The 15,349-nt window shown below is 44.1% G+C and overlaps 1 protein-coding gene across 19 annotated transcripts in view; it reads right to left on the bottom strand.

Annotated features, from left to right (window-relative positions):
• Window positions 1-15,349, bottom strand: part of LOC119650384 (collagen alpha-1(XVIII) chain) — a 768,837-nt gene that overhangs the window by 5,673 nt on the left and 747,815 nt on the right. For all 19 annotated transcript variants that reach the window (XM_038053124.1, XM_038053126.1, XM_038053129.1 and 16 more), the window contains one exon: window positions 10,612-10,839. In XM_038053124.1, the coding sequence (XP_037909052.1) occupies window positions 10,612-10,839 (228 nt within the window). The remainder of the gene's footprint in view (window positions 1-10,611; window positions 10,840-15,349) is intronic.

The raw sequence follows: 15,349 nt of genomic DNA, 5'->3' as shown, positions 1-15,349 counted from the left end.
GTAGCCTGTCAGGAAGACTGGGTTGCGATCAATTCCATGATCGCTGTAATCCAGGAAAAACTGCGAAAAACAGAAGAAGTGAGGAAGACGCAGTTACGAACCCTGCGGGTAGACGGAAGGAGACCTAGCTAAAATAAGCTAACTCCGCCCCGTGATGTAGTACCTAAAGGTGGTTCCACGGGGTAGGGGGGGAGTCGGGGGTGGTTTTAGTGGGTAAAAATCCCACACTCTGGCGTGCCCAGGCCAGAGTCTTTTGAAGATTTCCACCTCCTCAAAAAAAAAAGGGTGTTTCCAAGGAGGTATGTTATCGCCACCGTGCAGTAGGTTGACGACTCACTGCTGTGTGAATTGCGGGAAATGCCCAAGCGTTAGCTGGTGACCCAGACTAGGGGGGGGATGATTTGATTGACAGTTAGTGCCTCAAGTATGGGTTTTTGGTAAATTGTAATGATTTAGTGAATTAGGAATGGTTAAACGACTCTCTTGCGTATCCAGGGGCGACCAAGAGAGAAAATCTCTCCTAAAAAAATTCTTTGAATCTCCGGATTCGATTTTTTCAAAAGCCGTTCAGGAATGTAAACAACGTTTGATTTTTGTATCTATCGGGCTTTAATAGAGCGGAGCTATTCTCGGTACTTGGTTGGGTTCAAACTCTCCCATGCAAGGATCAGAACCAGTAATTAGAATATCAGTAGAAGTATGATAGCATGTCCTGCTATCAGAAATTTCGAGCAAGTTTTCTATAAGGACAAGTGGTAGAACCTAAATGTCTGTAGACAGACCAAGCCTTTCCTGTCAAAACGAAATAAATATATGAATAAGTTTATCCTGTGGAAAAGTGGGAAGTACTAGCGGAAATTCTCGAATATATAATCGAATTTGGGGTGTCCATTTAAAGGAGAGTATCGAGTATAATGTACCACTACAATCTGAGTGCTCAGAGGTTAGGCGTCTCCGCCACGTCATACACAGACGTGCACACGCAACTAATTGAGCCTAATTTCCGAACCTTCCGACGTTACTTTTTCTGGCATATTTTTACGTGTACTCACATATGGCCATTTCCAAATTAAGTTTAATAATGTGCCGCTGACATATGTTTATTGACTAAATACATGATTATATATGCATATTAACTAATCATCCATTTATAAAAAAGAAAGGTGAAGCAGAACGGAAAAGTTAAACAGGATTTTTACTTGCACATTACGTATACATATTCGGATATGCGAAGTTAGCTCCAATTGTGACCTTTTATTTACTCCAATTTTTATATCTTAAAACATCCCAGCAACAAATTTCGACTGCAATTTCCGGATGTAATTCAGGTGACATCAACTGCAGTGACGGTTTGATGATCTGGTTACACACATGCATGCATTGCATTTAGGTTTCCCCAAAGATGCCGAAGAAAAAAAAGCTTCTCCTAAAAAATTTAGGGATTGTAGTGTATGAAAAAGGATGCGAAGGATGACTTTGAACCCTTCTTGATGGGTGCTAGGAGCATATGCTCCTATATTACATTTTGCTGCATTCACTCGCCTGCCGTTAGCCCTACACGTCGAGGGAGCTGCAGTCTAGCAATTTTAGATATATGCACGTAGTCCTTGGAAAAAAGCTACCTATCTCAACGTATCGAAGTTCACTTTCTGCGCTGGAGAACATTCAAGCGTTATCGATAACGTCAGGGCGGAAATTAAAAATCAAATCTCCTGCAACGAGGCGTGATGAACTCTGACGCCAGCAGGAGCAGGTGAACAGTACTGCACGTGACAATATGGATGTATGAATAAATTACATTCTGCCTGGTTCATTACATTTGCGCCGGAAAATAAGGAGCGAAACGAAGCAGGGGATAGTGGAAAATCGTACATGGTAGACAAGTTGGCTTCCGTCTCTGAATTAAGCTGTAAATACGAGCTATTTAGCATAAGGTTCCGAAGGGGGGTCGGAATCGAAGGTTCCTTTGGTGGTCCTAGTTGGTCTGCCTGAAAATGCTGCATTAGACCTGGTCTAACTACCCTGAATTAAGTTCCCATCAGCACTATTTCGGCGTGAACTGTTATCTACTGAGGATATTGGGGAAAATCTAGACCATGAAAAGTATTAAATAGAGCGGTAGTGGTGGTGGTAGTTTAAACCACATACCCGTGTTTGCTTTAGCAAATTTTTCATATGAAAGTTGGAAGGGACGACGACGCTTATTGAATTCCGAATACATGGAAAAGTTAATGGAGGGAAATAGTTTTTGATTATATTTTTCACTACGGCAATTGTACGCCTGTCGGAAGCACGTTTCACTCAATTTCATTTAAATAATTGCTGTCCTGTCGTCAGAGATTTCGTTTTTCGTCGTGCCGTACTGGGTGGCGTTGTATTCGTTCAGGTGAACGTGATGAATGGTGTCAGTTTTATGGGATTTCATATGCACGTCCAGCACTAACAAAAACCGGCATATTTCGCTCTATTTTAATCGTTCCAGGCTCCATAGTCCTCTCATTGGATGCGTCTCTTTATATTTTGAAATATGTTTTAAGCGATTGAAATTGAAATTTGAATGGAACGTTGCAACAGTATGAAATGAATTGGAGGTTAACAGACAAGGGGACGTTAAATGGTTAGCATAATTTAAAACCGGAAGTACATATTCGCTCCTGCCCTGGACGTCAGTCACTTTTTGAATTTTTGGATATTTAGCTCAGAAAAAAGGGGCTGTGGACCACACATGTGGAGGAAAGTTTCTACCCAATTGATCCGGTCCGACATCAACTGGATGCGGACATTGGACTCCCTCAATTCTTGAACAAAAATAATTTCGTGTCGGCCTATTTTGGGTCAGGATTTCATTTGGTGTAATACGCACTCATGTAGTGTTTGTAATTATATATAAAGGAGCGATTGCCACCTGTACCCACTTTCGGTCACGTTGCTTCCATGGCAGAGGTGAGGCAGCGTCTGATGAGTTGCCTCTGCCCTGGACGAAACCGTCAGTTCCTTTTTTTAATTTTTTGGGAAATTATGTATTTAAGCGCTGAATGGAATTGTTTGAGGAAAAATCGATGAGATACAGTTCAATAAACTGCCGCACGAGATAATGAAACACCTGAAAGTCAGAAAAATCTGGCGCAGAAATCTCAAACGAAACTTCCACAAAAATGGCAACAGAACTAACACGGAATATAAACTGTTAATTTCGCGGATTAACTGCCTTAGTACATTAATCCGTCAAATGGTGGAATAATTCCGTAGCAAGGAATTTACTCGCAAGCTAGCAGATGTGAAACCCAGATCTAATATGTTTGTACATATAAATAGGCTGACAGGCCGCAACAGATCCAAAAACTTCGTTGTTACCAAGAACAATGAAAACATCGGCAGCGACGCTAGGAAAGCTCAAATACTCGCGGAGTCTTTCCTAAATCAACTAAACTCTCCTTCACTTAGTAACAACCGAGCCGTCAGTTCGATTGTAGACACGACAATCAAAGACTTTCTTCATGAGCATTCACTCAAACTAACTACCTTTTCCACCTTTAACCCATCCTGCAAACCAAATGACCCAAAAACCTTTATGAGCTTATCACAGCTCGCAGCCATCACTAAAAGCCTTAACGGCAAAAAATCAACTGGACCAGATGACATAGCAAATATTGTCATCAAAAACCTCCCCAGGGCATCAATGAAGTTCCTTCTTGCAGTCTTCAACAACTGCATCAATAATGGTTACTTTCCCACTACTGGGAAAGTAGCAAAGATAATCGCCATTAAAAAAAAGGCGGCTCCCACGAACCACAAAACTTCAGGCCCGTCTCTCTCCTCTCCAACTTGGGCAAGCTCTTCGAAAAAGTATGGACAGTGGGATTAGTCCAACATTGCGATCGGAAAAACATTATTCCGAACCATCAATTCGGGTTCCGGACAAAGCACGGGACCTAACACGCACTAAGCTACCTTCACGATTCAGTGAGTAGCAGACTTAACGTCAATAACAAGCCCACAGTAGTGCGCGCATTAGACCTCGAAAAGGCATTTGATTCCGTGTGGGTCAACGGACTTATCTTCAAATTAATCAGCCTTGATTTCCCTATCCCGCTGAGCAGACTTATAATAAGTTTCTTCGAAGATAGGCATTTTTACGTCAGCGAGAGAAATGGTTATTCCGATCTCCTACCGGTCACTTCTGGAGTACCGCAGGGATCCATTTCAGGACCTACACTCTACAACATTTTCACGGCCGACACTCCAATCCCAGAGAGCGGCACAGAACTATTGCAGTTCGCTGACGACACGCCTATCTTCTCGTCGAGCCTCCGACCCGGTAAGGCAGCTAATGCTATAGAGAAATACTTAACAGATCTCTGCAAGTACTACCAGACCTGGGGGATAAAAATCAACGAGGCCAAAACACAGGTTATTACTCTTCGGAGACAATTCAAATACTTGAGATCTAGATCTATCCACAGAAAAGCTAAACGCTTAAAGCTACGCATCGGGAATACCGTAGTAAACAGTTCACAACAAATGAAATACCTGGGAATGCTATTTCATGAACACCTACGATTCGACCCCCATCTTAATCTTGCTCTCAGCAGAGCACGCGGTGCAATAAGTAAAGTCTACTCTTCGTAAAAGAGTAGGACTTTGCACTAAATCTAAACTGACCCTATACAAAGTCCTCATAAGACCGATTCTTTGCTACGGAGCCCTTACATGGATATCTTGCTCAACCAAAGCTATGAAGAAGTGCGAGTCCTTCGAGCGCAAAATTTTGAGACACTGCGTCGGCTTGTCGTACAATTGGAAAACCAAGAAGTGCGACCGCAACGCCGAAGTGTACAGGCGAGCAAAAGTTAAACCTCTTCGAGAGTTCGCTCTCAACCTGTTAGAAAGATTCGTCGAAAGAACGGAGAATCACCCCAATCCACTCATGAGGCAACTTTATCTGGAGGGTAACTCCACCCATTTTAAAATAAATGATTTTAAAATGAAAAATGAAAAATGTTTGAGGAAACTACTTCGTTAGTACTTGCCCTGAGTAAGTACTAACATCCAAAATAGTCGGTTGATCTGGCCTCTTGCCGGCTCCGAGTAAATCTATTCGTGGAGGAATTTTGCCTGCCCCTTTCAGGGAAGTACCTCCATGCATACATTGAGTGACGGTGATGTAGTCGCTAATGTAAAGGTGCCTAAATTGGAGTTAATCATTAATTACGCTCTGCCTTTTAGGAAATGAAGTTATCCTATTATGAAAGACTGCAATTCTATTCTTTACTCTTTACCATGGTGTTTTTTACAAAGTTAAAGTTTTTCCCCAGATTCCTCCAAAAATCAGAAATTTTCCTGGCACCTAGACCCCACAACCTATATACCATTTTGAAGCTCAGACCCTCTACCAGTAGTAGTGATCACAAATTAAGCTCCTTTTTGCGAAATTCTCAATATTAACGGAGATATATCATTTACCTTAGATAGGGATTAAAGTGGGTAGGGTCACTCGCGGGCTGTAGGAGCCATTCCCACAGGGAGCCCTAAAAGCCTTTTCGGCGTCCGTGGACGCATGGACGGTGCACAATAATAATAATAATAATAATCAGTTGCCACGAGACGAGTTGAAGAAGATCCCCGGAAGTAGTAGATCAGCTCCGGCAGACATCGGACGAATGATAATTACTCTTGTGATGCACCGAGCCCGTTTTCAAGTACGGCCCCTAGCAACGTGATGGCCAAGGGGAGGATGGATGTAAGGTTACGAGGCGGCTGGAACGGTAGGCACTTTTCCTGGTGCTGGACTACGCCAGTAGCGAGATTGTCCCGTAGGGGCCGCAAAATGGCAAGGAATTGGAGGAAAATCTTTTTTACCCACTTTCAAAATAAAGACCACTTTTGCTCGTTCCCATGCTCTTGGTGGTACCGTCTTTAGCAGGGAGTCTAAAATAGTTTCAAGGCTTTTCTTTGGTAGTGCTGAATGGGTTCACCCTGAGTAGTTTCAGTCATTTAAAAGTTCCTTCTGTTCATTTGACTTTAGGTCGCAAGCATATCCTTTTTATGTGGTTGTCATTCACTCTTTAGCGGGGTATAGCGCGTCATCCAAGCCTACGCGGCATCGTTCGCAGTTACCTGGAGTACTCTTCTGCACAACCCGAGACGCTCGCATTCTGTCCTGTGCCAAGTGTCCTTGGGGCAACCCGTTCGTTTTCCATCTTGGGAGATTGGTGCATGGCGAAACCGGCAACTCAATGGTCACCCCTCCTTAAAGTGTCACTTATCCAATTCAGTCTTCCAGCCACAGTGCGTACGAGGGGCAGGCCTGTGTGCCGAACAAATTGTTCGTTTGAGATAATATCAGGCCATCGCACTCCGATGATATGACGCAAACATGTATTCATGAAAGCTTGGAGTTTTCGGGTAGACACTTCGTTGAAGAAAACCTTATCAAGGTGTCTTCATCTGAGGTCTGAGGAGGCTGGGCAGCTGCATATAAAATGAAGAGCAGTCTTTTGTCTCTGCTGTTTGAGTGCCCTGGCACCCACATCAGGAATGTTTTGTTCAGTCGGCCAAGTTTCAGCAGGACCTGTTGACAACTGAGCTTGATATGTCGTTGCTGTTTAGTGCTGATAATGCTGCCCGATTTATGGAATAGATTTGAATGATTCGAACCCTCCATTTTTGCCGAAAACTTTCTTCTCCTGCCAATAAAATGACATACATCTCCACCTGGAACAGGGTCGCCTTTTTTCCGAGAGGTCGGCCCAACTCCATAATCGCATTTCCCCAGAACACCCCTGCGCCCCATCTGCTTTCCATGACTGACTCGTCGGTGAAGATTATCAAGTCTGTAATCCTAAAAGATTCGTGGCCATTTATTGGCTACTTTTCTTTTTTGATGATTACGATGGAGTATGTCTTGAAGACGAATCTGGAAACCAAATGATTGGCAGCATCAGAGCCACCTGAAACTAAGGAATTTCCAGATGGGCGCATGACCGTATGATTGGCCGCTTTTCACGGGCGTAGCGTATATCGTTAGCTGCTTTTCGTTTCCACTCCATATGGATTGGGGGTAAATTTAGAATAGCTTCGAGTGCCGCGGTCGGCGTAGTAGTCAGGCAATGGAGCCTACTTCTAGCAAAGTTCAATATCGGCCACCAGACGATGCATGCATATACTAACATGAGGTCCTGCAGTATCAGAGCCATCTGCAGGATTTTTGGTATTGTTTCTGAATATGGTGCTCGCACGTTAACATGGAATCGAGATGTACTTCTAAATATTTGACTATTTGTCCTAGCTGGATTTCCGGCCCTGCTAAGGTAGGTAGCGTGTAGCTGCCCCACCTGACGTTCCTTGTGAACATAACTAGTCCGGTCTTCCTAGCGTTCACCATGAGTACTTAATCGAGTCACCAACTGTGGATTACATGCAGTGTTGCATTTGTGTTCTCCAGGAGCCATAGCAAGGTTTCCATAACTAGGAGCTATTGCAGAGGAGAAAGAACGCTTCCCAGGAAAGTCCCTGAGACATCCTGCCTCAATTGACTTCTTCCCGACCATGTGAAGGATCCAACTGATTAAGAGCAGATCGATTTCATGTTGTCTTGCCGCGTTAATACACGCCGCGAATGAGGTGTAATTGATGATACCTTCGATGCCCATTAATGCGCATAAGGCGTACTCTTTATCGAACATTGCCTTCTCAGGCTTATGAAGTCTTGTTTTCGTGGATTTGTCTTTCTAATAGGCATGTTGCTTACAGTGAAGTGGCCACCTAGGAACCCTTATGAACCGATCTACTGGTCTTTTCAGTCCTTTTAGCAGAAAGGAAGTTACATTGAGCGATCGAAGTCTTTTTGCGTCTGCGTAGGTGGGTTTCCCTGGTTTGGGAATAAATATTACCTCCACATCAGGTCAACTATTTGGAATGTAAGCGTGTGCTATGCAAGCGCGGTATATATTTCGAAAGCGTAGACCCAAGGAATCCATTCCCTCTACACTGACTGTGTACCTCTGTAAACGTAGATAACCCAACTGCTGGCTACGTTCTTTGACAAGGATCCGCTTTAGCTTTGAGGCTGTCTCCGGAGAGTTGGTCTCTTTGTAAAGCGTCTCCATGATGATCGTCTAGCCGATCTTATATTCTTCTTTAGAGCTTTTTGACCTTTTGGGTAACAGTGGAGTTCACTTTCCATATGTTACTCCCATATAGTAATACAGAAAGAACATTAGCACAGAACAGCCTCAACTTGTTCTTGGTGTTGAGAAAAGTGAATTTTCAGATTTTAGTCAGGGTATAGAAGGCGGATTTAGCGCTGTTCATGCGTCTGGCAACAAGCAGTTCGGTGCCACCGTCGGCAGAAACCACGTTTCGTAGATATACAAATTGATCGATGCCTTCGATTATCTGCTCATTAATGCAGATAGGGATAGTGCGATGACGCGTCAGACTGAGAACCTTGGTTTTGTCGGTGTTTATATTCAGTCTAACTCTACTTGCTTCTCTTTCCAAATCGAGAGCCATTTGGCAAAGGTCCCTGACCCGGTGAGATCATTGTGTTAAGTGTTATGTACTTTGGGAACATTTTCCCAAAGTGCAGAAGTACATTCAAGGGTTTTCCAAGCTTCTCTAGTTTATATACTTGTACGGGTTGTCCCCAGTCTTATCCGCGATTTACTCTGTAAGCTGTGGCTACTTTTAGACCAGATAAGAGGAGAACCTCGTCTAGAAAATAGTTCTTTATTGATCTCTTCTATTATGTACAAATAAAGCCTATGGTTACATATAGATTTGTACAGTGCAAGCAATGCAAGTACTCAGAGCGAAGTAGCATGGGAGATTCACTCGCTCTCTATGCTGGCCCATTTCGGGATAGTACTGCTGCTACGTACCAAAAGTGTCTGAAGTTTTGGAGTGGACCTCAAAATCCTCTGCGATTTTACCTCGGTGCAACATGTGACATTTTGCACCATCATGTGTCGCTCTGATAATAACTATTAGCTCCTCCTACATAGGACACTCCAGATATACACCATCAAAAGCTTTCTCGAAATCGATGAAGAGCAGGTGCAGCGAAGGTATAAATTTCGCGCACTGTTCCGGAGCGGGAAGCAGTTTGCTCTCTGACGATCAATCTTTCGAGATGTTCTTTGATATGTTCCAGGATTATTTTAACTATTATCTTTGCAGATACCCCTCCAATTGTCACACTCAAAACGAGTCCCTTTATTTAGGATCTTGACGATCCGCCATCGCCCGCAGCGGTTGATAGAGCATTCCGTTCCTTCCGTTCATCGATCTGCTTCTACGGTTCCATAGTCAGCCAGATCTTATGGAGTCCTTTCGGAACGCGGCCATATTTTGATGGCAGCCCCGTGCTCATCGACATTTTCAGGTAGGTTACTGAGTAGATTTGCTGTTCGATCAGTAAGATAGCTCTACCAGAGTCCAGCGACAGCTGGGTTATACAAGTGGTTGTTGAACTTGAGGGTCATAGCCAATGTCAGCGTCTCTCTCTTCGGAGACAACCCTAAATCTACTGCTGATCGCGAAATGGTTGGTCTGTTTGCGTGTATGGCATCAGTGAGTTGAAACCCATCTGACCTTATGGCAGCCTCTGCGCTAGAACAATGTGCCACCAATGTCCAGGCGGTGGAAGTAGGAACCCACAATCCTCCCAGCATTACCGTCGTGGTTGCCAAGACCGTGTTTACCCTTCAAATGTTCGAGAAAGGTGTTGTCAGATCCCACTTTGGCATTTTTAAATTGCGCAGTCTAAGGCCGACCGAAACAACGATTGGTTGATGCGATAGATGGTGATTTGAGCCCCGCGACTTCGTTCAGATCAGTCCTATAATGGAGCAAAATGGCGGCACCGATTAAGACGAGTTCACCCTGCTTTTGAACGGAACAAAAGCTGAAGAGGAAGAGCAAGAAGTGCATTCTAAAACATCAAAGAATGTCAGCGTCGCAGTCGGCAGTTTCCTGGATACAAACAGAGACGTCGTGAGGCCAGGATACTAAGATGGGAAAATTTCAAAACATTGCATTGCTGAAGCCTCGTTCTTCCTGTTTCAGAGTTGTATACGATACGCGTATACGATATTGAGGTTTATAATAATTAATCAAATATGCGAAGAAGACAATTTTGGCCATAAATGTGTTTAGTATTTATTCTGAGATGAGAAATTAAAGGCGACGGAGTAAAAAAATTCCGGCAATGTTCGTTCCAGAAGCCTTAGTTACCAGTACACATATTTGAGCTAAAAATTGAAAAAAATAAAAAAGTATCTGGGGGCAGTTTATTTTATCTTAAAGGCGTTTATTAAAGCAAGTGGAAATCAGGATTCTTAACTGAAATTTGTAAATTAGGTCAAACAAGAATGAATTATTGAAAATCGACGGTGCTTCCCGAGTTTTTGAACGCTTATTTTCCCTTTGGCGAGATAAAAACTTTCCTGATAAAGGCTCTATGTGCACCGTATTATAATATGTATATATCACTAGAAAAGTACTTTTGGCTGGTAGCGTATGCTTTCGATAAGCGTCCATTATATCTTCGTTATACTCGTCGTATCTTCATCAAGTTTCCACAGTGCAACCCTCGTTATAACAAATTACCTTTGTCGTAAATCTCGTTTCCTTCGTCGATCCTGTGACAGGGCTTCAATACATAGGACAACAAATCGATTATCACACGAATAACGTTCCTGATCCAATAATTTATTGCCCAGGAGACTGCTGGCCAGACCTACTTTGTCCGGGGAGGACTCCTGCCACGCGTCACAGTATGTGTCCATCGCTCGCTCACCATTAGGCAGTGATCCGTGCCACACGATTTTTTGCGGCCTGAAAGAAAACATACAAAATTGAAAGTGAAATGTGAGAAAATGAGGAAAATCACATTCAATCGAACAATGAAAATGCCGAAAATGAGAGAATGAACGACTGGCGAAAATATCAGGAAACAAGCTCAGGATATTTTTTTGCTTCTTTTCATTATCATTTTCGTTTTTATTTGTAAGATTTCGGCGGGTTTTTTTTTCTCCTGACTAACGCTAAAATTACTAATTCAGGAGGCGTAAAATATCAATGAAGCGTTTACAAGGGAATGAATTCGTTTTTATCTTGGCGAAACAGGTAAAGCGGGGATTTACGCTGAACTTAAATGGAATATTGATGGTTTCAGGATATGTCTAGAAAAACCTTGGGGATGGTGGGTCAGGGGACACATCAGAGCTCATTTGGAGTGTGAAAGCTTTTCGTGGATATAGTCTCTGCGTTTTACTTGGAACTTCGATTATATCGGGAATTACAAAAAGAAGGACCTGAAGTTGACGGCAGCAGAAATTGCCTCCAATATATGTTAAACCAGTAAGGCCCCTTGATGGAGATATGGTTAAAATATTCTCGCTACTGAAACGACACCGAGAACGTTGCTAAAAGTTTTATGTGAAAACCCTCGCAATTAATGGGAAGGATAAAAAGTTTTAGAGGGCGGCGAATAAAAGATTTCCGAAAATCTTTACTATGTTCACATAAAAATCAGAAATAAATTGTACAAGGTACGACCTCAAACATATCTGGATCAAATTTTGTTAGTTTTTGGCATATGACGCGCTATTCTGAAGGGCTTGGAATGATTTAGGATATTGACTTTTTTCCGGGAGGATAGGGTCCTTTTTTTGAAGAGTATTGTTTAGGTAGTATTAGTTGAATGTATTTATGCACAGATTGCTGGACTCTCGTAATGGCACGCCGTCAGACTACCAACTAAACCAACCTTCCCATCGTCGGAGACCTAGCCAGGAACCGTTTGTCATATTACTTCGGGCTAGCCTCTGAGGGGGGGGGGGGATTCCTTTCAGCGACGGGAGGGGAGAGAAGGAAGCGAACTGTTAGTTCAATGAAGGCATCCGGACCCTGCACCGGTCAAGCTCTATCTTTTTTGTAACGAGAGGAAGCTGAACGTAATCTCCACCTGTCAGCCTCCTCAGCATCTCCTCGACAATGTTGTCTGAAAAGAGATCGCCTATGTTTAAATAGAGTTGTTGACAAATCCCATCCCACCTTCCACAAGAAAAAAAGTTGTGATGGCAGCTGTCCACAACTCCATTGTATAACACACAATCAGGGGATCGTGCCTTCAAATAAGACTGAAAACCTCCATGCCTACTTAGGAGCTGGGTAAGAAAATAATCACTCTCTCCACGCTTCCGTTTCAGCCGCGCAGTCCATCTGCTTCTAGTCAGATTTTGCCAAGCGAGTTGCCACTTCTACAGTGCGGTAACCAAATGCCACTCGCAAAGATATCCGTGTCTGTACTTGTTCAAGACGCTTACGATATACCTCCTTCGCAAGAGGGTCAGCCCACACCTCTGCGCCTTAGAGTGGAACAGACTGCATTGAACTTATCCGGAGACGTCACCTGCTGGAAGTAGGACCCCCCCATATTTGCCATTAGCCGACTTACGACTGAAACTCCAGCTGCAGCCTTGTGCGTTGCGGCTTTAATTTATTCGAAAAAACTTATCTTTGAGTTAAGAGTCAGTCCGTTGGTTTTGACTCGATTATCATCGTCAACTCGGCGATCAATATGGTACACAGGGTCGGAAATTTTTATAGTCAGGATGACAACTTTTTTCAAATGATTTTTCCATTTTTCCCCAGTTTTGACCAATTTTCGTCCCTACTACCGATATATCAGTATCCAACCAATTCTACCCCCTTTTATCAGGTGATCACGAATTTTGCTCATTTTCGTCGAATTCTCAATATCGGCGTTCAAAGTTTTTCAAAATATTATTCAATTTACCCCCAGTTTTGGCCAATTTTCGACCCCACAACCCATACACCGGTATCCAGCCAATTTTCGTCTCTTACCACCATCACGTGATCACGAATTTCGCTCCTTGTTTTTTTCGAGTGCAGGGTTGAAACCATGAGCAGTCATCCATTCGCTTACCCCTCGCATCAATATGCCAAGTCTGCTTTCCGCCTGTTTGACAGTGGGTCCAGTAAGAAGCGCCGCGATATCATCTGCATAACCGACCGGGCGGGACTCTTCTGGCATATCATAGGATTCGTTCCAAAGTTCCAACCCTAGGGTGGATCCCTGCGTTACCACGGACGTGACCTCCATCCTCTTCTAACCTTCTAACGTCTCATAGAGCAGGGAGAGGTACTTCAGATAATCCCTCAATATCCGCAAGAGATAGTCCGACATGTGGAAAGTATTGTCAAGTGCGCCTAGAATTTCTTTTAATTTTACGACATTAAAGGCATTTCTGACGTCAAGTGCTAGGAGGAGCACAATCCATTGAGCTCGGCGGCTGTGTGCCTCCAATGAACGGTATTCATGACTTGCATGACAGAATCAACTTTAAATATTCCTGCTCTAAAGCCCAACTTCCGTGGGTACAAGTCCCGGGAGTATGAATCGCTTGTGCGAGTCTACTTCTGGTGACCTTTTGCAGCACTTCCCCGCCAGTGTCAGGTGGTCAGGAGGGAGACGGTAACTTAGAGCCGTTTTTCCCTTTGCTGATCAGCGCAAGCCTCGCTACCTTACAACGAGAAGGGAAAACGCTTTTTTCAGGCAAACGTCTGTATACCACTGCTAGGATATCATTGGACCCTGGTGCCTTCTTAATTTTGTTTATTGAAAGGTCTGCGTCTTCCAACCTTTTTATAGAGATCAGGGAGCAGTCTTCAGCGCTCTCCCTGCTGCCGTCATCATCCTGTGTGGGGTGCGCAGCGAATAGTGCCCTGCAGTAGAGTCAGTATGCTCAGGGTTTCCGCTGCGCCTTGATTTTTCGGGTTACCAGTTTGTAACCGAGTCCCTACGGGTCCAAATTCACCTCGTCGACTAGATACTGCCAGCATCGAGCTTCGCTCTTGTTTATTGTGCTGCGGAGTCTCCTTTTGACTGATTTGTACTCTGTCATTATGATACATGCCTCCTCCCGGGTGTTTAGACGTTGTGCTAAGCGGTGGGGTTTGTGGCACTCCTTCCATAGCTCTGCAATTTCCGCCGTCCACCAATACATAGAAGCATTGCCAGCTACGTATCGATGCCGTCTTGGGCATGGAAACTTCGCAGGTCGTCGTTATAAGGTTCATAACTGAATTTACGATAGTGTCAGCTGAAGTGCCACCCCCCCCCCCCCCCCCCCCCAAAGCGCCTTCCAGCGGGGCACCACCTGTTAAATCTTCCGGTGTTCACCCTCGAGACGTTCTACGTGCAGAAAGAGCACCGGAGTGGCGTACACAGAAAAATTGTGTCAACCACTTTGAAGGCAATGTATTTATGGCCGCTTAGAACTCCTCCAGCACTCACCACCCGTCCACCAGACCACGAGACCAACGGCACGAGTGATTCCGACGGAAAGGTTATGTCGGCAATGCTTCCCATGCCGCCTGGCATCGGAACGTTGGGGTGGATCCGGTATTTAAAACTACAACTCCTATTCTTGCCGTCATTTTGAGAATTCGTTTCCCTCTGGAGTATGGGTGAGGCATCTCTCGCTCTCTCGTCTCTCGGCGTTAGATAGACACTGAAAAAACGTTACCTCGAAACACCGAATCCAGATAAAGCCGTCTCCTCGGCCTTGGGCAAGAACCCTAAAGTGGGTGCCGTCCCGAAACCAGATGGCAGCGGTACTGGACATGTCAGGGCGCCAGGGTGAAGCTGGGTTCTTGTTTCAGCACTGTTCGATGATTAGCCCTAGATCAGCTTTGGTCTGCACTAGCAGCTCGTAAGGGGTTGCACTCCAGTACATGTTTATGTGTAGGATGTGGATCATGTTGACCGCGGCCTAACTCTTTTCAGTTCTGCTCTGAAGAATGGACACCGCCCCGAGCCCACAGTGTGTGCAATGCTCTGATCAGACGTGCTACGATTCCTGTATAGAATGCAGCTCTCCTTATCGTTGCATAAAGCGAATTTATGGCCTGCATGGCCGCATTTGTGGCATGTTACCCTCCTTGCAGGTCCCCGCAGCTTGAAGACAGACAAACATCTGTAACATTTGGTTGGGGCGGCACGGATTTGAATAATACATATTACCCAATCAATTCTGACTTCGAGGACTAGTTGTCTTCTTCTTCAGTGAGTTGTTGTCAAAAACTGAAGTAGAGGATAACCGATCTTTGAAATACCGGTATATGAGGAATAAGAACTCACTATTCCGCATTTAAAGAATAAAGTTTGTCTTTTTTTTCTTTTCTGCCTCGTTATTTTCTGTGAGACAATCAATGTTTAGGATTTCCAAAGAGCACCTCCGTCCCGGGTTAGAAACCAAAGCTTTCTCTCCCAGTACTTCTTGACTGCTTCACAGAAGGTATCTTTTTCTGTTGTCTG

The sequence above is a fragment of the Hermetia illucens genome, chromosome 2 (assembly GCF_905115235.1).
Source record: "Hermetia illucens chromosome 2, iHerIll2.2.curated.20191125, whole genome shotgun sequence".
Lineage (NCBI taxonomy): Eukaryota > Metazoa > Arthropoda > Insecta > Diptera > Stratiomyidae > Hermetia > Hermetia illucens.
This window is presented reverse-complemented; position numbering and strand designations above follow the sequence as displayed.